We start from the raw sequence: 23,896 nt of genomic DNA, 5'->3' as shown, positions 1-23,896 counted from the left end.
CGCCCCACGCTCACGCTGTTCACCGCGCGTGTCCCCGCTCGCTCGCCCACGCTCGCGCTGCCCCTGCCAGGGATCGGGCCAGCCTGCAGAACAGGATGTCCTTCCAGGGCAAGAAGAGCATCCCCCGGATCACGGTGAGCCCGGCTCCGGCCCCCGCCTCGCTAGGAGCCCCCAGAATGGGCCTGTTTGCGGGGCGGACCCTCTCGGTCCTGCCTGTGGGTCCGCCCCCGCGCGAGCTCAGTCCGGGCGCTGGCGCTAGACCCATCTGGAGACTGGAGTGCCCGCCAGGCCGCGCCGGACTCAGATGCTGAGTGGGCGCGCAGGCCCGGTCCGCCTGCTTTCCGGAGCCTCCTGTGAGCTCGGGCAGAGCCCGGGTCCGCGAGCGCCTGCCTCCGGAAGCTGAAGGAGGCTGTCTTACCCGGGGCCGGGCTGGCGAGGTGGGCGGACTGGGCAGCAAGAGCTGGGCTCTCTGGGCGGCTGGCGGAAGAGGCCTTTGTTGACCGCTGGGCCTCGCGGACGCGCGGATGCCGTTCCTGGCTTAGCCCGCGGGCCGCCGGCCCCCTGGACTCGCCTCCATGACGTCCAGAGCTCTTTGTCGAAAAACAAAGCGATTTAGCCTTGGCTGCTTGGCCGAGAGCCCCTGGAGGCCCCTGAACCCCTCCAGGAAGCCCGGGTTTGGAGATTCCAAGAGAGGCGAGCACTCGCTGTCCACTGACCGCACCCTGCAGCCCCAGCCTTTGGCAAGACAGACCCCCTTCCCCACACCCGCAGGTGCGCCATGTGGAGGAGGTCCAAGTGTCCACCCTGCCTTGCCAGGAAACAAAGCCTCCCTGTGGAGGAGGCCAGAGCCTCAGGAAGGAGAACAGGGAGAGAGGCTCCTGGGATCCTCTGGGCCCCAAAAGGCTTCAGACCCAACTCTGGGCTCCTCCTCAGCAGGAGGGTGGTGGAGTCTGGCATGTAGGCCACTAGCTTTTAGAGGTGTCATTCCTTCCTGAGAAACTCAAAGGGGAAGGAGCCTCTCCACGCCCCTCCAACTGAACAGGAGGGGCTCCTGCCTCGGACTGCCCACAGCCCTACATGGTCCAGGCCTGAGGAAGAAGTCCCATCAGCCAGGGGGCACCAAGGTGAACCCTCCAGGTGGTGAGGCAGCATGCCTAGGAGGAGGCTGGCCTGTTCACATCAGTTTTCCCCATCCTGATAGAGCATCCTGAGTGTCCACCACAGCTTAGCTCATTCCTGTTGGCTCCAAGCCCAAGGAGGACCCCAGAATCCAAGTTCTGGTGCCTGAAAAGTGGAGATGTGAACAGAAACCCCAGATCATAGGTCTCTCCTGGCCCCAACCCTCCCCTTTTCTGCCTGGATCTTCTTAGGGTTTGCAGAGAATGAGTTGGTCCATGAGGAGGTGGGTGGGGTCATGACAAGGGCCCAACAGCGGGTGGCGCTGATGGGTTCCCACTGAGGCTAGTGCTCAGTGCTGATGGGCCCTGAGTGCCTGCAGGGTGAGGTGGGGAGGGGATTAGGCAGCTGCTTCTACCGTCGGCCAGGTGGTGTCTTCAGCTCTGTGGACCACATTGTTTCCGTCACACCTGGGAAGCCCTGGAAGAGACAATTCCTGGGCAGTATTCTAACGAAACTAAATATTTTACAAGTCAACAAAATATTCTTTTGATTTTGTTCAACCAGTATGCAACTTGAAAGCCACTGGTGCCTCCAGGAGGTATGGGACAGGCAGCAGCTGGATTGGGCCTGTGGCATAGTTTGCCTGCCCTTTGTGGACTTTGTGGTAGTGTTTTACCTTTCATCAGCAGATCCTGCCAGGTACTGCAGGTCCTGCCCAGCCAGGTGTCAGTAAGAACAGTGCTCCTCGCCCTTGGCCTCCCAGAGCTGTTCTTCCTGCTCTCAGTTGGCTCTCGGGCCTCAGACCGATGGTGGACCATGGCCAGCTTTAAGTGCAGGTGGTTCTCCCCGTCACACAAGGGGGATGCTGAGGCCCCAGCAAGGTCCAGAAGGAAAGCACTGCGGTCTCACCACTCTTGCCCTTCTGTGCCTTGTCCTCTGTTCCTCCTCTGTAATTCTGTCCTCTCTGCCATGGCGGTGAGGTGCTCCCCTCTGATGACCATGCAAAGTCCCCCGAGTGACACCCACTTTCTGCCCAGCTCCTCCTTCCTGACCACATGGTAGGATTCTTAGAAGTGGTTCTGTGGCTGCCAAACCTTGGACTCAGGCCTCATTGGCTGGCTCTTGGTTCACCCACTTGGAGTGCCTCCAGGTAGCCAGACCATGGTCATCTGCTGTCTTCCTTCCCTTCACTCCCATGGCCTTTCCACCAGCAAGTCCTGCCCTCTGACTCCCAGGCCCCCTTGCGTCCATTGTTCCTCCCTGCACCCATAACCCCCATCTACCTGGGCAATCTCAGAAACACCCAGGCAGAACCTGTTCAACACCGCAGTCCACTTCCCACCACAGCCAAGGCCGTCCCTTTGCAGCATCCACCAGATGTGGTCAGAGCTGCTCATGCCCCCAGTGCCAGCCCCGGGACTCTCCAGCTCTGCCCCTGCCCTGCCTGCACTGGGTCTGCCCCGGCTTCTCGCCCCTCCCCTCACAAGGCTCCCGTCCTCTGCTCTTCTTGGGTCTGACACGAACCAAGCTCTTTCCTGCTCAGAGTGCTTCCTGGCCTGGAACCCACCCCAGGCATTGCCTCCAGGAAGGCCTCAGGAGGCCTCTCGCCAGGCCAGGCAGCCTGCCTCTGCTCTCCCGCCCTGTCATGTCACCTCTTTGTGCTCTTTGCATCTGTCACAGGGTGATGGTCTCGTACACGTGTACTGTGGCTTCCTCTGTTCCCCCCCCCCGCAGCATTCCAGGGTGGGACCCCGGCCACTGTCCCGCTCTGCCCCCCACCTCCCGGCCCCACGGCAGGCCTGCAGCGTTCTGGTGGAGCCGAGCCCAGCTTCCTCAGCACGGGTGGAAGAGGACAGCTGGGAGCAGGCCTCCAGGGGTTCCCGCCAGAGGACCAGTCTGAAGATGGACATGACCCGGAGCCCTGCTGTGTTCACCAGCACGGGCTGTGTCCTGAAGGTCCCTGTGTGTCCCTGTGCTTCAGCAGACCAGCCTGCTGGACCCTGCCTGGCTGTGTGGGTGGCCTCTGAGCCCTCCATGTTGGGGTACAGTGCACAGGTGCAGGGGTTGAGCTTGTTTTTATGTTTACACATTGTGCCCGAGGCTTCCTTCATAACTCCAGGGGACGCGGTCTCAGTAAGAATGTTGAATAACTCAGTCTGGAGAAAAAGTGTCCATGTTTTGTCTCCACTAGAGTGACCGCCTCCTGATCAAAGGAGGGAAGATTGTGAATGACGACCAGTCCTTTTATGCTGATTTGTATGTGGAAGACGGTTTGATTAAGTAAGTTTCTGCTCAGAATACCTTCATTGGTCACTTGTGCATGGCTGGCACGGTACCCAGGCAGTTCCCTTTGGGTGAGGTCCATGTAATCGCTTTCGTCTTTCCCCAAACCCCTTTCCCTGGAACCTGGCCTTGGGGGTGATAGCCTCGCCACTCAGTCACTGGGCCTTGGGAGACAAGAACAGCTTCTTTGTGTTATCTCAGCACTTAGTAGGGTGTCAAGCTCACAGTAGGTGCTTAATAGATACTTTCCAAGCAGCCTACCCATTCCTCTGCTATAGTTGTCAGGTGGCTCAGCCCTGGTCAGTAAGGCAGCAGTAGAAACCCAGAGGGGAACAGCATCTGGGCAGGGCCCTGCACTTCCCATCTCTGGCCACTGGGTGGGAAATTTTGCTCCTTCTGGAATTTAAGAAGCTGGGGGTGGGTGGCTGGAGTCCTGCCCTCGTCCTCAAGGACTGGAGCCCAAGCACTCACTTCCCAGGCCACTGCACTGTCACAGGCCCCTTCAGATTCTGACCAGGCTCTCCATGAACAAAATGGTCTCTCCTTGTCCCTCTCAGACAAATTGGAGAAAACCTCATTGTCCCTGGGGGCATCAAAACCATTGATGCCCATGGCCTCATGGTCCTGCCTGGTGGAGTCGATGTCCACACGAGACTGCAGATGCCTGTCCTGGGCATGACCCCGGCTGATGACTTCTGTCAAGGCACCAAGGCAGCCCTGGCAGGAGGGACCACCATGATACGTGAGTGTCTGGGCCCCTTGGGGCCGCATGCGGCCACGTGCTGTGGCAGGTGTCTTACATGCTGTGGTTTTCCCAGTTCTGTCTTCTCCCTTAGGTGCAGTCTGGGGACCCTTGAGTGCTTCCTGCCATTCTTGTTTCCCATTCTGGGTAATTTGACCTTGGCCAGCTCAGGAGGGTGCTTGGCACATGGGTATGTGCCCAGTTGCTGCTTCTGGGGTGTTTGTGGCAAGCCAGTGACTGGGGCTAGGAAAACCTGTAAGTCTTGGACCAGGGAAGGGGTTGTGTCATGTGGCCCTGGTCCTTGTGCCCTCCCACTGAGACCCTAGAGCTCAGGGAGGAACCCTGTTCAAAAGCGTGTGTGATGAATTCACTGGGCCTTGCACGGGGTGAGGTCAGGAGCCTGGAACAGCCCTCCCCCAGCCTGTTCTCACGCTGTGTGACCCGGAAGCCATGGGCCCTGCGGTGCCAGGCACAGCCATCTGTTCTGTGGTCTGGGGAGCCCCATGGAACCTGGCCCCGCGTCCCTCCTGAGCTGTGCAGCAGGGGAGGAACACCCTCGGGGGAGTGAGGGTTGAAGGAGTCAACACACAGGTCCTGGTGTGCGTGGCACAGTGCATGCTGCTGCTGCCACTGCCAGGGAGGGCACCCTATGGACCCTGGCACTTGGTGGGTGACATGCAGCCATTGCCACCATAGCAGCTTGGTCTGGTTCGCTCGTCAGAAAGGGAAGGTGCAACAGCCGGTCAGTGATCTGATAGAGACTGGCAGAAGGCCGGGGCAGGTGTGGGGCCGGAGTGAGCACTGAGGTGGGGAGCAGGCAGCCACCTCCAGAGGTCCCGGCTGTGATCTGAGTGCTGGGACGTGTGCAGCCCCCTGTGAAAGGCGTGCAGGATGGAGGCAGAGCTCTCGCCTGCCCAGGGTGTGTCTTCCTGTCTGGCGGCCTCAGTCCCTCCACCTGACATCCCGGGAGCGGCCGCCTGGTGGGCAGTGCTTGTGGTGGGAGGCAGCACAGCCGTGTGTGCAGGCTGGGAAGGCATCACCGGAGTGCATGGGCCCAGGGAGGTCTGCAGGGCTCCAGGGGGCAGGCCGCAGCACGCGGAGCCAGTACCACGGACAGTGCCCTGCTGCCGGCCCAGGGAAGCTCACCTGTGTGGAGGCTGGCCAGAGCCCCTGGTTCTTGGGGTGCAGCAGGTTCCTGGGCAGTGGGTGGTTTGGACTCTCTCACTGCCTTGCTCAGAGAGGATCTGTGGATGTGGAACTAAGGGTGCAGGTTGGGGGCAGAGGGGGCCCCTCCCTCTGCCGCATCTTCCTCAACCCTCTTCTGGTCTCTTGGGAGCATGTGACCAAATGTCCCCTGGAGGTGGTGGTAGGATGCAGCGACCGGTGGGGGAGCCGGGCCAACTCTGCTGTCCCTGCAGTGGACCACGTGTTCCCGGACACGGGGGTGAGCCTGCTGGCAGCCTACGAGCAGTGGCGGGAGTGGGCGGACAGCGCAGCCTGCTGTGACTACTCTCTGCATGTGGACGTGCCCCGCTGGCACGAGAGCACCAAGGAGGAGTTGGAGGCCCTGGTTAGGGACAAGGGTGAGCAGCGCTCCCATGGCCTGGGACCACGGGGTCAGGTGGGGGAGCAGGGCTTTCCTGTGGTGGGCTGGTTGCATGCTCGGTGGGAGGTGGCCTCTGCTGACCCCTGTGTCCTGATGGCCTCTGCTGCCCTGCCCCAAGACCGGGTGTCCAGGAATGGAGCAGAAGTCAGAGAAGTCACTCAAAGGCAGCTCTGCTAAACTCTAGACCAGGAACCCTCCCCAGCCAAGGGGCCTCCTGTCGCCCTGTTCCCCACAGAAGGGTGCAGTGGTCAAGCCATGCTCAGTCCCCTGGTTCCTAGAAAAGAAACCACCTGGTGAAGGGACAGCAGACACACACTTCCCCAGGGCCTTTGGAGAGGAGACTTTTAAAACCTGTATCTCTTAATTTTTGTCTGTGCTGAAACACACCTGTCCATGAGCTAGAGTTGGGTTTGTTCCATAGAAAGTCCTCAGGCTAAAACCACATCAGAGTGCCATCGTGAACTTGACATGAATGAAATGTTGTAATGTATCTCTAATGGTCAAGCTTTGAGCATGGCCCATAGCTCAGGGCCTGGGATGGGCCAGGACATAGGATGTGCCAGCTGCAGGTCCCTGGCCAAGCTCAGGAGGCCACAGGTTCTGACATTCCCAGGAGATACTGCTGCCTGTCCTCTGTCCCTGAAGGAGCAGGGGGTGTAAAAGGCATCTCCTGTGGGTGTCCAGTTTCCAAAGACTGAGGGTCTTCACACTGTGCCCTCTGGAGCTCCCTGCCCAGGCTGGCCAATTGTCCACTGTGGGTCTGGAGGCCTTGCTGCAGGCAGCAGCTCTGTGTCCATGCTGGCCTTCCGCTGGGCTTGGGAGGCCTGCAGTGCATGCCTGAGCACAGGCGGAGACCAGGCACTAGCAGAGCCCCTCACCCTGCCAGAGCGGCACCAGGCGCAGGCCATTATCTGCCGTTCCTGGACAGTGTTCCAGGGATGGGCTCATCCTGACCGGCAGCCTAGGTTAGATACTCTGGGACAGACCCCAAGCCCCAGGTCACATGCTCGTGGTCACTGGGAGGGTGGCTCGATGCACTGGATGACTTGGTTTCCCTGCGGCACACCATGCCGTCATATCAGCACTTCCGTCCCCTTGAGGAAGGGTCGGCTCTGTGGGTTTGGATGCTGGGCAGGTCAGGGCTACCTCTGGCCTCAGAGGGACCCTGAGAGCCTTGGTCCTGGGAGAGGGCTGGACTCTTGCTGCCCAGGAAGCCAGAGAGCTCAGCCCTCCCCACGGGGCCCTGAGGCTTCCCGCAGAACAGGCGGCACTCAGGCAGCAGTGCCTCCCGGGGCTCTGGTCCTTCTGGCGATGAGGTCTGTAGGCGGGAGTGGGGTTCTCACCTACCTCTGAGCCTGGGTGAGCAATGGTTCCCAAACCCCCGTCCCAGCTTGTTGGTGGGGAAATGCCCTCAGGGCGGCTGTGCCAGCTGCAGTGCTCATGTGAGAAGCCCCCCGCCCCAGTCCCCTCTGGGGGAGCAGAGGCCTCCTAGGCTGTCTGACCCCCTCCTGCCTCTCCTCCAGGTGTGAACTCCTTCCTGGTCTTCATGACATATAAGGACAGGTGCCAGTGTACTGACGGCCAGGTAAGGGCAGGTGTGGGAGAAGGAAACAGGCAGGGGTGTCCTAGGTCACTGCCCGGCAGACACTGGACCCCATCCACTTCTCTTCCCAGATGTATGAGATCTTCAGCATCATCCGGGACCTGGGAGCGGTGGCCCAGGTGCATGCAGAGAACGGGGACATCGTGGAGGAGGTGCTGCAGGGGCCGGGCCAGGAGGAGGGCATGCAGATAGGAGCACGTGGTCCCTGGGGCGTGGCAGCCCCGTCCGTCCTTCACACATACCCCAGACTGCCTGAGGCTGTGGGGCTGGACACCCAGCTATTGGGTCAGCACTGATTCTGGCTGAGGCTTCAGACGTGCCAGTGCAGTGGGGGCCTGGGAGGTTCAGAGAGCTCGGGTCAGCCGTCCCCTCGGCCTCAGTAGGGGTCATTGTACTCCACACACCTCACTGATATTCCATAAAAACTTTCTGGGAGGGGCCAACCTTGCCTGCTCTCCAGTTGGACAGAACAGTGGTGATTCCCAGGGAGGAGCAGGTGGGGTCCCTGCCCTCTCCACTACCCAGCCTTGAGTTCATTAGGGGCCTGTGTACACCTCCATGGTCTGCGGCCAGGCCAGCCACACCATCAGGAGAAAGTCATGGGTCAAGAGTTTGCCCAGTGCACTCATGGGCAGGCAGAGGATGTCAGGGACCCACACCACGTTGAGAGTCTCATTTTGGGGTCTGCGTCTCCTATGTTGATGCCAACGTCAGTATCTGTGTCCTCTATGCAGGAGTGATGCTCTGCATAGTCCCTGTGGGATGGTAGGGCTGGCAGAAGAGCAGTTGCCCACCCCCTGACTTTGCAGGGTCCCTGCCCCCATGCTGACCCCACATGTGCTTTGTCGGGGGAATGCAGTGTGACAGCCAGGGCCAAGGTGTCTCAGGCCTGCCAGTCAGGATCCGGCATTTTGGGTCAGCACCCCCCAAGACCCCCTCCTCCATGACTTCTTCATGGTTGGGGTATTCTGGGAGGCCTTGGGGCCAGGACTCCACTTGGAGAGCAGGGCCTATGGCCAAGAACTTCAGTTCCAGGGCTCAGGTCCCCTTGGGGCTGGAGCGAGGCACCCTATTGATTTATTCAGGAGCAGAAGCGCCTGCTGGAGCGAGGTATCACCGGCCCCGAGGGCCACGTGCTCAGCCACCCCGAGGAGGTGAGTCTGTGCCTGCTGAGAGTGGCCGGCATCTGTGCCCCAGAGTGTGCTTCACCCCAACTGCCTGCACCACCTGCGTGGACATCAGCTCAGCCCTGGGCCCCTGCCAGGCACATGCCACCCCCTTCCATGACCACTTGTCATCTCACAGCCTTAACCCCATCCCTAGAGGTCAGTGGGGTCAGACCCTGGGGAGTGCACAGGGCAGCCTTGATGCCAGACAAGTGAGCCTCAGGCTGGGCCCTTTCCCCATCAAGGGTGCCTCTGGGGCCCCAAATCCTATGGGCGATCGGCAGGAGTCCAGAGCCCATACTGGCCAGGAAGGCCCAGGGACCTCTTGTGGCCTGAGTGCCCACTCCCTTGCCCAACCCCAGGTGGAGGCCGAGGCTGTGTACCGAGCTGTCACCATCGCCAAGCAGGCCAACTGCCCACTGTATGTCACCAAGGTGATGAGCAGGGGTGCGGCCGATGTGGTCGCCCAAGCCAAGCGCAGGGGTGAGTGTGGGCCTGGCTTCCCTGCATGCTGGAGCAGAGCATGCCTGCTGGCCAACCCCAGGACCCTCAGGTGGGGAGGAGGGCAGGCCCGACAGAAGGAAGCGTGGCCTGGCCCTCCTCTTGATGGGACACCTCCTGCCTGGGTTACACCCATGGCACAGTCCAAAGGAGATGCAGGCACCCTGGCGCCCCACAAGGGTCAGAGTCTTGGCCAGAGTCCCCAGCCTTCTTGGAGCAGCAGCTGCCCATGCCAGGGGCAGAGCCAGCTGAGTGTGTGTGTCTGGGGGAGGCTCCTAGTGATGCCCCAGGAAAGCCCCACCGTGGGCATCTGCTGTGCGTCCAGGAGCCGAGGTGCACGCTGCAGGTTCAGTGGGTGCTACCCGCCATCTGAGGTCCCCACTGGGACCAGCTAGGGTCAGAGGAGCCAGGCTCCATGCAGGAGCTGGGTGTTCCCTGCCCACAGCATGCCCAGCCAACTGGTGGGCACACATGCTCTGCAGGCGGGATCCTGTAGCTGCCTTCAGCAGGGGCTGGACCAAGTGGTCCCCACCAAAGGCTGCTGAGCTCAGAGGTTCTGGAGAGGACACAGATGTGGGATAGGACTGAGGTGGTGGGAGAAGAGGAGTGTCTTTAGGAAGGACCTGGGGTCTGACATCCCATGTCCCACCTCTGCCATCCCGAGTCTCACGGAGAACTCATTTCTGGGACCTGCTCTGAGAGGGTGGGTGTGTGCTTGGACCTGTTTTCTGCACCAGGGGTTGACACAGAAACCCCTTCTGTTTACAAGGGAGAGGACCTGTGAGGCTGTTCCTGGCACAGGGCGAGGGGGGTCTGCAAGGGCTAGCCTGGACCTCACCCGCCCCAAGAAGCCACCTCTGCAGGGCTGGCTCTCTTCTGAGGCACCCCACCCTCCTCTGAGCCTGGCTTTTCTCCTCTGTTCACTGGTGGGGGCTGATCAGTTATGAGGCAGAGCCCGGGCCAGGGGCCCAGCTCTGGTCAGCCGCTGTACCAAAAGGCCAAGCTGGGCCGGCAATGAGCTGGTCACGGAGCATGAAGCTCCTTTGGCTTCATGGCTAGCAGGAGTGCCTGGCCACCTGACCCCTGGCAGAGACCACGAGTCTGGAGAAAGTCCATGTCAGCCGCGGAGACTCCTGTTCCGAGGGCCCCCCAGGACTGCTCTCTGGCCTGTCCAGGGCGGAGGCCACAGAAGGGAAGACAAGCTGCCCCTGGCCAGGAAAGCTAGGGGAGGTTGGGGGTGTTGGCAGCAGCAGTGCGAGGGCCATGCTGTGCTCTTGCCCCTGGGGTACAGGCTGGCAGGTGGGCACCTGTCACGGGCCTTGCTTGCTGCAGGCTTGGTTGTGTTTGGGGAGCCCATCGCTGCCAGCCTGGGTGCTGACGGCACACACTACTGGAGCAAGAACTGGGCGAAGGCTGCGGCATTTGTCACCTCACCCCCTATCAACCCGGACCCCACCACTGCAGACCACCTCACCTCCCTGCTATCCAGGTGAGCAGCCCCTCCTTGGAAGCCCAGGAAGCCCGCAGGCTCCACCCCTGCCCATGCACCTTGCCTCTTCCACATGAGCCCTGGGCTCCTGCAGGGCAGCCGGGCAGTGGGAAGGAGCAGAGTCCCAGGCCAGCAGGGCTTCTCACCAGGACCTGCCCCTTGCGGCTCTGTCCACACCGCCACCCCCCCCCCACCCTGAGACACCAGTTCAGACCCTGTGGATCTACTGCCTGGTGGGCTGGAGCCAACCCAGTCTTGCCAGCTCAGGGAAGCCTGATCCTGTCTCCTCTGACCCTGGCTTGCTCCCAGTGGGGACCTCCAGGTGACGGGCAGTGCCCACTGCACCTTCACCACTGCCCAGAAGGCTGTTGGCAAAGATAACTTCACGCTGATCCCCGAGGGCACCAACGGTGTGGAGGAGCGAATGTCTGTAGTCTGGGAAAAATGCGTGGTGAGTCCAGGCCTGGGGGTGTGGGCACTGGGAGGGGCAGTCAGCAGAACTGAGGGGCCCCCACAGCCAACAGTGTCGTAGTAGAGGTTGGATCCCCAGTCCCAGTCCTGCATTCAGGGCCCCCACATGCTGTCCCACCTTGGGGTACAGTGCCCAGAGCTCCCTCCTGCTGATTCTGACATCCTGTTGACATGGGTCTTTTAATTAAAAATCGAAGCATTTTTAAAGAGTTCATTATTTACAGACAGGGTAGTGAGGATGGGCCCTGTCCTCTCTTGCCCTGCCCTGTCCTGCCCCGTGGGCCTCAGTCCTGGACTCTCCCTAGGTCAGAACACCCTCCTGGTCCTGACCGATTCGGACCCTCGGGGTGTCCTGGAGAGCAGACCCCACCCTGCCCCTCAGCTGGCTGTCTTGCTTCTCAGGCCTCCGGGAAGATGGATGAGAATGAATTTGTTGCTGTGACCAGTACAAATGCTGCCAAAATCTTCAATTTTTACCCAAGGAAGGGGCGAGTGGCTGTAGGCTCTGATGCTGACCTGGTGATCTGGAACCCCAGGGCCTCGAAGATCATCTCTGCCAAGAACCACAGCTCGGTAAGGAAGACTTCTCTGTCTAGGCCCGCGGGGTGGAGACCAGGGTCCCCGCCTGCAGCACGGCTCTCAGCGGCCTTGGCTGCCCAGGAACATGTGCCCAGCACCCCAGTCCAGTGCTCATCCTGCTCCTGCCTGAGAGGGCGGCTGGCCTGCCGTCCCCTGGTGCAGATGAGCAGGCTGAGCTGCTCCTGCTGCGTCTGCTCCCTTTGTCCTTTAAGGACCACGTGACTCGGGAACGCTCTGGAGGTTGGGGGCATTCTCCCAGGACATGGGCGGTGTCAGCCTCGCTGCATCTCCCTGGGGTCTTGGCACCAGCCCAGGCAGGCCTCCTGTGATGCTGGCGGGCCTGGGAGTGCTCCTGGGGCCCAGGGCGCTAGACCGGGCATCTCTCTCCCCAGAACGTGGAGTACAACATTTTTGAAGGATTCGAGTGCCGAGGAGCCCCCTCAGTGGTCATAAGTCAGGGCAGAGTGGTGCTGGAGGACGGGAACCTGTTTGTCACTCCAGGGGCTGGCCGCTTCATTCCTCGGAAAACATTTCCAGACTTCGTCTATAAGAGAATAAAAGCTCGCAACAGGGTAAGGCCTGACCATTGGGGTCCTCTGTGCAGGGAGCAGGGAGCCTCCTGGCTGGCCTGACCCTGATCCCCAGGGACCAGGAAATCAGAGAGGGCCCATCACATGCCCAGGGCCTGTTGGCTGCACCTGGTGTGGGGACATCCAGGCCTTCTGTGGCCTGGGACCCTTGCACCCGGCCAGCCGCAGCTCACCACTTGATGGCAGGCAGCAGCACTTTATCACCCAAGTCATCCACTGGATACCAACTAAGGCAGTGTACCCTTCTCACCAAGAGTGAATTACTGCTAAGATGTTGTCATGGACCCCTCCAGGATTTCTCCCCTGGCCACAGTGGGGCGGAGTTTTCACAGTAGTCTTGTGTGAGCCTAAAAGTCGTGGTACTTTCCCCGGCCTTCCCCCTTCCCATGGTCAATGGCCATGTTTGCCCATGATCATCCGTGTCTGAGGCGTGCTCTGCGGCCGCCATCAGTGCTTCCCACGTGCACACACCCACACACCACCACAGGCACCTGCAACGCAGGCGCCACGCACAGGAGCCGCACCTCCACGTGTGCACACAGTACCGTGCTGGTTCACTCTACCCCAGCTCTGCTTGGGTTCAGCAGGAGGAGGTTCTGAACTCAGAGTAGGGAGGCCTGGGGGCTGGTTCCTGTGCTGTCCCTGCTATAGCTTGCAGAGCCACTGCCGTCAGGACTGTCGGGCCCCACGCGGCTGCAGCCCATCTCACCAGGAGCACCGCCCCACTGTCAGAGTCTGAGCTGGAGAAGGTTCTAGGCCCAGAGCACACACATCGGAGGGGTGGGATGGGTCAGGATGGAGCCTGGCAGGAGCTGCACAGGACTCTGTGGAGAGTCCATTTGGAGAGAGGAAAGCAAGGACAGTGGGGGCCGCATTTGGTCCTCTGTCCTACTGTGGACCCAGAGCCTCTGTCTCAGGGCTTCTTTGGGGACAGGGGCCTCCTGGGCCACAGTGGGGCCTCATGCCAGCTCTGCAGTGGCCCTCTCTGAGCACACTCCTGCAGCTCAGGCCATGCTGCACGTGCACATGTGTGGGGGACCTGTGGGGTGTGTGAGGACACGTGGCTGTGAAGGCGTGCGCAGGTGTTGGGCACTGTGAGGAGGTAGTGGCACAGGCTCCTCCTGAGCTGGGTGGAGTCAGGGTGCAGAGCAGACCCCTTCAGTGGGGGTGCCTCCCCCAGAAGCTTGGCCATTCCAGCCCCTCATGCCCACCCCCCTTGACCCCTTAGCTGGCAGAGATCCACGGTGTGCCCCGGGGCCTCTACGATGGGCCAGTCCATGAAGTGATGGTGCCTGCCAAGACAGGAGGTGGCACCCAGGCCCGCGCATCCTGCCCGGGCAAGATCTCCGTGCCACCCGTGCGCAACCTGCACCAGTCGGGATTCAGCCTGTCTGGTGAGTGGAGCCTGGGGTGTGGGGCAAGTCCTGGGGGCAGGAGGTCCCTCTGGAGCTACCAGGCCTCAGACTGTGCCTGGAGGGTTTCAAGCCCACAGAAGGCTGCAGGGCCACCCACCCACACCTGTGCACCAGGGCAGCTGCTGCCCAGAGCCTCCTGGTGTGGGATGTGGGGCCAGCAGACACGTGCCCTGGGGAGGGCCCTTGTGATGGGCACAGGTCTGTGGACTTCAGCTGGGGAAGCCACTCCTGCCCAACCTCTGTCCCAGAACCAAGCACACTGGGTGGGGGCTCCACGGGAGGAGGTCCCCTCTGGGGACTCAAGTGTCCTGTGTTCCATCTCCCCCAGCCCAGCCAGCCCCAGGCTCACTGCTGGAGTGTAAGGAGTAGGCCTGTGTCCATGGCGCGCAGGCACTCGCTGGACTCCCTGGCAGGGCTCACCAGGGCTCTGGGCAGTGCCAACTGGACTTGTAGTGTGCTGTGAGCTGAGCTGCTTCCAGAAGCCTGGCGCCCCCAGCTCTCCCTGCAAACCAAAGCCAGCCCCTCTCCTCCTCTTTCCCCACCCTTGGGTGGGGCCCAAACTGCCCTGATGTCCTGTCTCATCCTCCTGCTTGGGGAGCTGATGGCAGTCCTGGGTCACTTCCTGGGTGTGTGAGATCAGGGGAGGTCCCTCAGAATCCGGCACTGCCTAGAAACTGAGGGCAGCCATCTCCCACCACCAGGGCCCTCAGGAGGGCAGGGCACGGTGGGCTTCCCCAGAGCCAGCCTTGGACTCCCACTGAGAGATCTCTGGGCCCTTGGCTGTGACCTCAAGGCCTCAGAAGGCGGCGCCTGCCTGGCCACGTGGTCTCAGGGAGAAAAGCAGACTGGGGGGGGGGGGCTCTGCCTGCCCACCCCTTGGACAGAGGAGACTCCTGCACTCCCTCCTTCTTACACGCCCACCCCGCCCTTTCTTCAGGGTCTCAGGCTGATGATCACATCGCCAGGCGCACAGCCCAGAAGATCATGGCACCCCCCGGTGGACGTTCCAACATCACCTCTCTCTCTTAGACCTCTCTTGCCCCTCAAGCCAGTGGGGCATTCCCACTGACGGGTGGTGTGGGGACCGTTGACCTCAGTTAGCTCTTTCCTTTGTAGACGTTACTTTGAAAGGTGCTCAACCTTGCCTTCCCCTCCCCCTTAACAAAGCTCTCCTTTGGGGTCCCGGGTCCCACTGTGAGGAGCCCCTTCAAGAGGGCTGAATTTGGGGAGATCTCACTGCCAGGACGAGGAGCTAGATGAGGCAGTGACAGCTCAGGTGGCCCCTAGCCCACATGCCAGGTGACCCAGTGCCTGCCTGGCCCCCCCATGAGGCAGGGCCCCCACTAGGGTGCTGAAATCCCCAGGTGCTCATTGTGGAGTAGTGGCTGGGCCTGAGGAGCCCAGGCTCTGAGCTGGGAGTCTGGGCGGGCGGGTGTCTGCTGCTTCCTTCCCATAGGAGTCACTGCCCTTCGAAGTCCCCAGCACTCCCACCTGCCCCGTGGCACTAGGTGCAGCCGTCCTTCCAGGGGACTGTCATGATGTTCGCCCAGCACAGGTAGGGGACAGGCACGGAGCCTTGGCCTCTAGAGCTGCTGTGACTTCAGGGATCCACCAGGAATTGAGCATGGGCAGCTCCCCCCCCAGTAGGGACTCACTGGTACACACCTCAAGGACCAAACCTGAGCTTCCCCAGTGGCCCTTCCAGGGAAGTTTTACGACCCTTTAGCTAAGATGCCCTCCTTTTACTACAAGACACATACTTCCATAGGGTCATTAGAGTAGCAGATTTGTAGAGTGAGGAAACCGTAGCCAGGAACCTGCATGCCACCACACTGGACGGCAGGTGGCCGTCTGAGCCTGATTCGTCGGGTGGATTAAAGACGTCTTCTGGGTTAGAAGCTCCTGTGTGTGGACAGCCTCCACTGCCCCCTGCACACCAGGCCCCACGAGTGGTTGACTGGGGACCTGGGAGCCTTCTGCTGCCCTTCCTGGGCTTCCTGCTGGCTGAGGCTGCACCCACACAGCCTCTGCCCCACTCCAGGACCGGGCAGGACGGTCTGCCTGGTGGGAGGGCTCTTCCTCACTGGCTGCAGGGATGTTGGCCCCAGGAAGACACCCATTCTGACTGGCCAGCTCCAAGCTGCCCCAGAAGGCTTGGGCACATGGAGCTGAGGCATAGCAGCCACAGGGCTCTGATCCAGAACCTTCTAGAAGTTAGCGCTGCTGTGTTAGCCCCCAGCCTCGGGCTCTTTCTCATTAACATGATGCCACTGTGTAGTCCAGGTGGGACATTCCCACCCAGGAGCAGTGCCTCCCACTGCCCACTCTCTTCCCCTGAGGCATCAGTTCTCAGTGTTGACCAAGGGCATGTCCCTGGGGACCATCAGCACACGTCTGAGTGAGGGTCCACCCGAAGTTGTGCTGGTCCCCACAGGTCCCTGGAGAGGCCCCTCCTGTGCTCAGCCATCTGTCCTGGGCTTCCTGTGGCCCAGACACATTTGATTGGTGCGGCCTCAAAGCCAGAGTCCCCAGCTCCGCCCAGGTTGATGTCCACCATGCCTGTGTGCCCACAGTCCCAGTGAGGAGTGGGGCACTGGACACCCGTCCTTTCTTGGGTTTACGCGTGGATACAAAACCTCAGAATCTTCCCTCATTTGCACATCTGACACCCCTGGATTTCCATCCAGAGCGTGGCCTCCTCTGGGCCCGCCCTGGGGCCTGGCCACCTGGCTGGGCTGCATTTCCTTTTCTGGTCGCGACTTGGGCACTGTGTCCCTTCTGGTGTGCACACCGTGTGGAGTCTGTGGCCTTGACCTTGCTGAGGGCCCTGCTGTCAGTTCCCATGGGTCTCAGGCCAGGAGTGGCAGGGCCCAAAGCTGCTGCTCTGCTCCTGGCACAGCCAGTTTGTCCTCCACCCCAGCCGGGCAGGGGACAGCGTGTGCTGGGGCAGAGGTGGCTCTGCAGGCGCAGACTCAAGACACTCGCCACAGTGCCCGGTGCGGCTGCTGTCCTGGGAGGGCCACAGGTAATGCACCCCTCCCCCCAAGTAAGCCCATGCAGCGGATGGAGCTCTGGATGAACGGAGCTGGGCCCCACCTCCTCCAGTACAGGAGAGGCTGGTGCAGCTGCTCACACAGTCCTGGTCTGACTCCAGAACACTGGCGACCATGACAGGCAGCCGTCCTGTCCTGGAGACCCATGGTCCAGCCCTGATGCCCAGCCCTCCGGGGCCACACTTGCTGCCCAAGACTCTCCAGCCTCCAGCCGCATGTGTGCACACCTCACCCTGACCTGGCGGTGTCCATCACCAGCCCTGGGGCCCCAGGATGTGTGCATGCCACGGTCCTGAGGCCGGGGGAGGCTGTGCCCCAGCAGGAGCCGGTCCGTACACGCCCCCACCCCAGCTGCCCCAGTCCATAGCCTTCTCCACGTGACTGCAGGCATTGGTCCCCTTGGGGTTCGGACACAGAACACTGGACAGAGAAGGTCTTACGCTGTAATTCTCAGAGGTGAAAACTATACAGAAACAGCAGAAATTGCCAGAACAGTGTGTATCTAGAAAACATTCTGGCCTTCCCTTCTCCTCCCACTCCCTCCCCCGAGGCCCTGCCTTGGTATACAAGAAGGAGCGAACGCGGCCCCTCCCATAGCCTGGGCAGCAGGGCCTGGAAAGGAGACTGTACAGCTGGGTCCACTAGGGGCTGGAGAGCTGGGGACTCCAGCCGTGTTGGCACCACCCTGGCCTCTCGACCTGCCGTCCAGCAGAGGGGCTGAGCAGGCAGTTCACGTGCCTTCCACCCTGCGGTAACTGGGGCCCCGGTGGCACCAGCCCTCCTTGTCCAACTGCCACCTTTGACGGGCACCCACATGGCAGTGCTGAGGGCAGGCCTGGCCGTCAGCCCACTGCCCCCTCCCTGGTGGGCCAAGTCTCCAAAGCAGCCTGAAGGTTGAAGACCCCGGTTCTCTGCCCAGGCGGCTTAGCTGCTCCCGCCCGAGGGGCAGATGGAGCGGCAGGCCGGCAGGGCCACGGGCTCCTCCTCGCTGTCTGCCGTGGCCTCCGCTGTAGCTGCAGTCTCCGGGGCCGGGAGAGGCTCGTTGGTGAGTTCCTGGCTCCTCTTCAGCCTGGAGAGGGGACACAGGGATGTGCTCCTCAGGACATGGTGTGGGTACCCCCAGGGCCAGTGCTGGGCATCTCCCGACCAGGCGGGCTGGGCACAGCAGGGAGCCTGGGGGCAGCTCTGCCTGACTGCGTGACGCTCAGAAACTGAAGGGAGCCTGGCTTAGTGCCCAGTCTAGGATTCTTCACCCTGTTCTCTGTCCTCAGCCAGCCTCACACTGTCCCCCACGTCCTGCTGTCCTGGTGCAGAGCCACCTCCTGCAGGAAGCCCTCCCCGCCTCTCCAGAAGGGGGAACCTCTACTCCCCCTGGGTCTCGCTGCACCAGCCTCCCTTCCTCCACCGAGGCAGCTTGTCAGCTGTGTGGCCTGTCTTGCCCCATCAGCCACCTGGGCCCTTTCTGCCCCCTTCCTACCTGACAAGGCAGGTTTGCTGAGTGAAGGAGAGACTGAGTAGCAGAGCCTGGCGGCCAGCAGGAGGCCATCAGCCTGATCTGAGCAGTGGCTGAGTGTCTCCCCAACAGACCCTGGCTGCTGACCCCAAGGTGCCCAGGAACTCCGTCCCCACCAAGGAACCTGAACAGGGGCCTCCCACCTCTCCCGCCATGGGCACTGCCCAGCCTCCTCAATGGCGCGGGGCTGCTCGTCTCGGCCCCACTCACTTCTCTCTGTTGAAAATCACGAAGTCCTGCTGGATGGCATCGAGGCAGTCCTGCAGGAAGTCGTTCTCCTGTGGACGGAAGCCGCAGGGAGGGCGGTGGGTGCGGCATCCCCAGCACTCCCCAGCAGCTCTGGTGCCCGTGGCCCGGGCCCCTGGGGGACGCTTCGCGCTGCAGGGGGCGCTCACACTCCGCAGCAGCCTCACGCAGCCTGAGCCCAGACCGCGCCAGAGACTGCTGAGTCCTGAGAGTACCAGGGCCTCAGCAAAGGACGTCTTGCAGAGTCCAGCCAAGGCCCTGCAGGGAAGTTGTCCCTGAGCTTGGGAGAGATCACTGACCCTGACTCCCCTGTGAAGCCGAGCCTGCAGGTGGCCCCTCACCCTGGGGGAAGAGCAGACCCCTCCCTGCCCAGCCTTGCTCAGGGTCTGCTGCTGGCCCCTCCAGCAGCATGGCCAGCGGGGCAGTGCTGGGCCTGCTCAGGTCAGAGAGGTACTTGCTGAAGAGGCCTTGATAACATGTACCAGGAGGCCAGAAGAGCAGGCCTGGGAGCCGGCCGGGGGGCTGCGGGGGGCTGCAGGTGGGCAACAGCCAGCCTAGGGGCAGCTACTGATGAGGACTTTCTCCCACGGCTGGCAATCCATTTCCTGGCAAAAGCGTGGGGATCAGGTTTCCACCTGTGTGGGACAGCTCCTGGAAACCTGGAAGGAATCATGGCCTGCTCTGCCTGGTCCCTCCTGGTGGTTCCAGGTCACCCTTGAGAGAATGCTGAAGAGAAGGGTCGGAGGCTCAAGAGCAAAGATCCAGAAGACCACGACTCCACGTAGGGACCCAGGATGCGCCCTTTCGGGGGGTGGTCAGGAATGAGCCGGGGAGGGGCACGGGACAGGAGATGCGGTCACACCTGTGGGGGAGGCCACGTGCCCCAGGAGCAGAAGGCAGGCAGCTGCCCTCAACCTGCAGAGCGAGGTGGGCAACTGCACCAACAGGCCACGGGTCGGGGTGGCGCCAGGATGGGCCACCTGGGCGAGGCCAGTCATCTGCCACCTTTCCAGATCCTACCCCACCTCTGACCTGAGCCATGACGGGGAGTGGCGGCCCTCGAGGAAGGCCCCTGTCACAGCGACGGCATGCCTTGGGCACCCCGCGCTTGCCCAGGAGCCATGTCTGCACCCAGGAGGCTGCGAGCTCGCAGGCCTGGTGGAAGAGGGTCCCAGCACATGCTCAGCTAGAGCCCCTGGCACGGGCCCAGCAGCCCAGAGACCCACCCGCGCTGTCTCCCAGGGGCTGAAGGCAGCCAAGGCGACCCCGCTGCAGGCAGCCCTGTCTCCCATCAGCCCCCTGCCGGTGACATAGCTGCCTTCACAGGAGGGAAGTGGGGCCATGATGGCGAAGGGTGACGTCTCGGCTACTGAGGTCGTTCTGGAGACCCAGGGTACAGCACGGTGACAAGTTAGCTGCACTGTGTGCTGAAGCCTGCTGACGGGGGCCTGGGATCACACCGCAGCACGCACACACGCCAGGGGACTGACGCAGAGCTGACGGACGGTGAACTTGGGGTGCAGATTACTTCACTGGGAGAGACCTGGGCCACAAGGTCAACCACACCCAGCTGTGCCCAGTTCCACGTCAGCGATCCCTCCACAGAGCTTAGACTGCCATCCCCGAAACTGCTCCCCCACCTCCCAACCCCACCTTTCCAGATCCCACCTCTGACCTGGACGGGGAGCAAAGTGGGTGTCAGCAGGGGCAGTGACAGATAAGACTTCTGGTCTTGGTTCTGTCTTTCCACCTTAGGGCAAGAGGGTGGTGGTCCCATCATGGCCCTGCATGAACCAGATGGCTGAGGGCCATGAGGGTGGGCCCTGTGTAGCTGCACCTGCAGTGGCTGACCCAGGGCAGATCCACCAGCAGAGACGGGCAGGGACTGCACCCGTGGCCACCGTGAGGGGGACATGTTTCCTGCTCAGCCACCCAAGGGGCAGGGATACGGGCATTCACCCAAGGACAACAGTGTGCTTCTGGATTCTTGCCCCTGTTCTGTCACAAAGTAGCCAGAACCTCAGTCACCAGATGGTGCTCCACCTTCATACCCCTGGTGGCACCGCGTTCATTCTGCCGGGTAGGAGGAAGTGGCAGGTCCCAGTGCGCTTGTCAGTCAGTGCCCCAGAGCGTGGGAGACAAGTTCTCTGACATGTAGGAGCATGTCCCATTACCACTACTCTTAGGGACCCAGTGATGAGGTCATTAGGGTGTCACTGCTAGTCCTCCTTCCAGCAGGAGAGAAGCAGGCACTGTGGCAGGTGTCTCGGAGTCTGGGAAGCAGCTCATCTTCCCCAGTCCTGAGCGACGTCTTCTGAGCGCGTGGCTGGACACCTGGGTGGTACGCGTGAGCCCTGCAGTTGCTCAGCCCAGTCCCCCCGGGGTCTCTGCCAGTCTCAGGGGGTTCCTCAGCCAGTACGTGCAGCACGTGCAGACTGCTGGGCTGAAGGCCGGGGTTGCTCTGCAGATCTCTAGAGCCCTCTCCTCTCTGTGAAGTGCTGCCTCAGAGCACCGGGCGGGCAACCGGGGGTGGCTCCCAGAGGAGGCACCATCCTGACAGGGGACTGACCTTCATCATCAAGAAGGGGTGGGCTTCTGCCCCGGGAAGTCCAGGCACCTTGCTGTGTTGCACCCCCAGCCTCATTTTGATGACAAGTGCCCAGGTGCACCAAGTCTGCTCTGAGAAAGTCACGCACACAGAGGTCAGGCCCCTCTGGGCGAGGTCTAAGGTGTGGTGCGGGGCAGGAAGGAACCAGCGAGATGCTGACACTGAGGGAGGCATGACCAGGGGGAAGAACCAGGGCGCGGGAACAGGGCCAGCCGCTCTGCCCTGAGTGCAGACCCTGTGGGGGCAGGGGTGGGGGCGGGGACCACAGGCGAGGTGGGGCCCACCCACTGGACCTGCACACCCAAGCTCTCCGGGGGAGAGAGGGCCCCAGGAGCCCAAGGAGATGCTCCCCGAAGGCTCCTAGAACCGGTGGCTCCGAGTGGTGACGGTGGGCTGTTGCAAACACTCAGCCACCAGGAGCCCTGTCTACACAGCACTCCTCTCAGGAGGCTCCAGGCACACTTGACAGCAGCCTGTGCAGCGTCTTCCTGGCAGGTTCTGAGGGCCTCTCCTGAGTGCCCACACCTGTGCCTTCTTCACTGACCAGCTGGAGAGTCCTTTGCCAACACACACAGGGCTGGAGGGCCCCTAACAAGTGGCTGGTCAGCGTAGGGCTGAGGACAACCAGGTCCCCAGAGCAGGCCACCTCTGCATCACATCCACACCCAAAGGCCGCAGCAGGCTAGGCTGAGGCCACTCTCTACAGGACTCCGCCTGGCGTCCACCCCTCGCCAGTTTCTCCTATTCCTTGAGCAACAGCTGCTGGAGCCCCCTCCCGAGTGGTACACATGCACACAAATCCTCATGGCTGTGCACATCTGTGGAGCCCCTGTCCATGCCGAGACTCAGTAGAGACCCCAGATGTTACCTGTGGTACTAGACAGGCTGTGGCCCCTAATTCTGTAACAGACTTGCTAAGAAGCTCAGAGGAAGCTTCCATACCTCTCAGGATGTGCTGGAAACGCCAGGGACCCAGAACAGGCTATTAATCTTGAAAAAGAACAAAGGCGGAGAGTTGCTTCCCAATTCAGCACTGAGTCCACAGGTGCCGTGATCAAGACGGGTGTGCAGGCACGAGGGGACATGCAAACCAACAGGGCAGAGCTGTGTGTCCACAGGCAAACCTGCCCTTACAGTCAGCTGGCCTCTGAACACACTGCCAAGCAGCTCAGTGGGGAGAACCGCCTGTCAGCAAATGGGCCTGGGTGGCTGGAAGTCCTCGGGCAGAGGGACACCGCAGGACCTCACGGGGCACCACACATGACAACCAGCTCAAAATGGGCTTGGGAGGAGACAGGGAAGGAAATCGTCGTGACTTTAGGTGATGCTTCCTCGATGTGGCAAAGCACAAGGAAAAAAAAGAAAGACACGGGACAACAGACAGCAGCAGAATGGAAAAGAGTCCTGCCCAGTGACGCGGTCAGAAGAGGGCCGCAGAGCTGAGCGCCAGCTGCCCAGTGACGCCGTCAGAAGAGGGCCGCAGAACCGAGCACCAGACTGCAGACCCCCGACAAGGCACTGGCATCAAGAATGCGTACGTGAACGACCCTGCAAAGAAACAGGGGTCAACAGAACTGTGGCTCTGCCTCTCCCACACTCACAGCTAGAAAAGGATGAGCAGATGCAAGAGCCACGACTCTTCTTGGGCCCACCAGAGAGGGGATGAAGGGCTGTCACTACCCCAAATCCAGAGGTGAACCAAGCCCCAACAATGGCTCAGAATTTTCTAAAATTAGTGAGACACCAAACCAGGGATCCAAGAAGCTCAGAGAGCACCGTGCGGGATGAACCTGAGCCTGCCCACGCCTGGCCCAGCACATCCACCTGCAGAGGGCCACTGAGAACAGTCCTGAGAGAAGCCGGGGGAGATCCTGCTTAATGCAAAGCAAAGAGCTGCATCAGACTTCTTGTCGTGGATTATGCAAGAAAGAAGAGCGTGGAGAGGCTCCAAGCATCCAAAGAAAACGCACTGACCTGGAATCCTGAATCCAGGGACATCACCCTTCAAATGCAAAGGAAAGTGAGACTTTCTCAGAGCACCAACGGAGAGCATCTATCCTTAGGAACGTGGGGAGTTCCCCAGGGGGCACGTAGGCAGGCCAGAGGTGGGTCCACACCAGAAAGGCAGCCTCAGGGAGGCACAGAGGGAAGGCAAGGCCTTCTGTTTCCCTTCCTAAGCCATCTGAAAGATCATTATTAAGACAACAATGTGACAGTACATGGCAGCAATGTCACCAGGACGGAGAAGCAGACCGGAGGCACCTCCACGGGTGGGAGCAGTGCTTCTTGGAGGCCGAAGGGAGCTAACGGTGCTTTGCAAATTCTGCAACCACTACCACATTTGTAAAAGAAGTAAACCGACGCACTAAGGGAGAAGGTGAAGCAGAATCGTGTAAAGTGCCTCATGAAAACCAGAGAGGGCAGACCGAGAGGGACAAGGAGGGACAAACACAAGAAAGCCGCATACCACAGAAAGAAACACGGCAGGCAGGAGTTCAGTGCTCCGCACGTCCCGCTGTGAGTGGTCGGAAATACACCAGGTAAGAGAAGCCGTCGGGTGGCCTCCAGGAGAAAACCCCCTTTAAAGGAACCCGGAGACGCCTCCTGGAGGAAATGTCCAAGGAACACCAGAGAAGACGCTGCTCACTGCTGGTCGGGGACCGCAGATCTAACGAGCCGCCACCCACTGCCAGCGCCACGGCACCATGCATAAAGCGACGACCCAGAGCAGGGTGAGGAGTGGAGCCCTCACACTGCCACCAGGAATCAGAAGGGTGCAGCCGTGGGGCAGCGTGGTGGTTCCTGAGACCTGAGGCACGGCAGCGTCGGGTGGCCCGACAGCGTCACTCCTGGGCACAACCCGGGAAGGCGAGCGCTCGAGCCCACGCGAGGACTTGCACACGTGTGTTCAG

At 61.3% G+C, this 23,896-nt stretch overlaps 2 protein-coding genes across 4 annotated transcripts in view; one reads left to right on the top strand and one right to left on the bottom strand.

The window, feature by feature from the left end:
* Positions 1-95: 95 nt before the first annotated feature.
* Dpysl4 (dihydropyrimidinase like 4) lies at positions 96-14,593 on the top strand. The gene is made up of 14 exons (XM_034637341.2): positions 96-134; positions 3,311-3,399; positions 3,960-4,144; positions 5,563-5,727; positions 7,274-7,335; positions 7,425-7,505; positions 8,439-8,507; positions 8,882-9,002; positions 10,353-10,509; positions 10,819-10,960; positions 11,383-11,553; positions 11,952-12,131; positions 13,378-13,543; positions 14,502-14,593. Exons 1-14 carry the CDS (start codon positions 96-98, stop codon positions 14,591-14,593), a joined length of 1,719 nt encoding a protein of 572 aa, XP_034493232.1.
* Positions 14,594-17,046: 2,453 nt separating this feature from the next.
* Positions 17,047-23,896, bottom strand: part of Stk32c (serine/threonine kinase 32C) — a 63,767-nt gene continuing 56,917 nt past the window's right edge. For 2 of the 3 annotated variants that reach the window (XM_027929998.3, XM_027929997.3), the window contains exons 11-12: positions 18,341-18,408; positions 17,047-17,686 (exon numbers count right to left, since the gene is read on the bottom strand). In XM_027929998.3, the coding sequence (XP_027785799.1) occupies positions 17,542-17,686; positions 18,341-18,408 (213 nt within the window). In that variant the 3' untranslated portion in view covers positions 17,047-17,541. Of the gene's footprint in view, positions 17,687-18,340; positions 18,409-18,858; positions 19,036-23,896 lie in introns of all 3 variants that reach the window. The other variant, XR_011707268.1, reaches the window with a different exon arrangement.

This window comes from Marmota flaviventris, chromosome 4 (genome assembly GCF_047511675.1).
Source record: "Marmota flaviventris isolate mMarFla1 chromosome 4, mMarFla1.hap1, whole genome shotgun sequence".
Lineage (NCBI taxonomy): Eukaryota > Metazoa > Chordata > Mammalia > Rodentia > Sciuridae > Marmota > Marmota flaviventris.
This window is presented reverse-complemented; position numbering and strand designations above follow the sequence as displayed.

Bases quoted from the DNA above. Each gene is read 5' to 3' on its own strand.
- Dpysl4 (XM_034637341.2), top strand. From the start codon at position 96: ATGTCCTTCCAGGGCAAGAAGAGCATCCCCCGGATCACG. The intron at 135-3,310 runs GTGAGCCCGGCT...TGTCTCCACTAG, and splicing joins AGAGCATCCCCCGGATCACG to AGTGACCGCCTCCTGATCAA. The intron at 12,132-13,377 runs GTAAGGCCTGAC...TTGACCCCTTAG, and splicing joins GAATAAAAGCTCGCAACAGG to CTGGCAGAGATCCACGGTGT.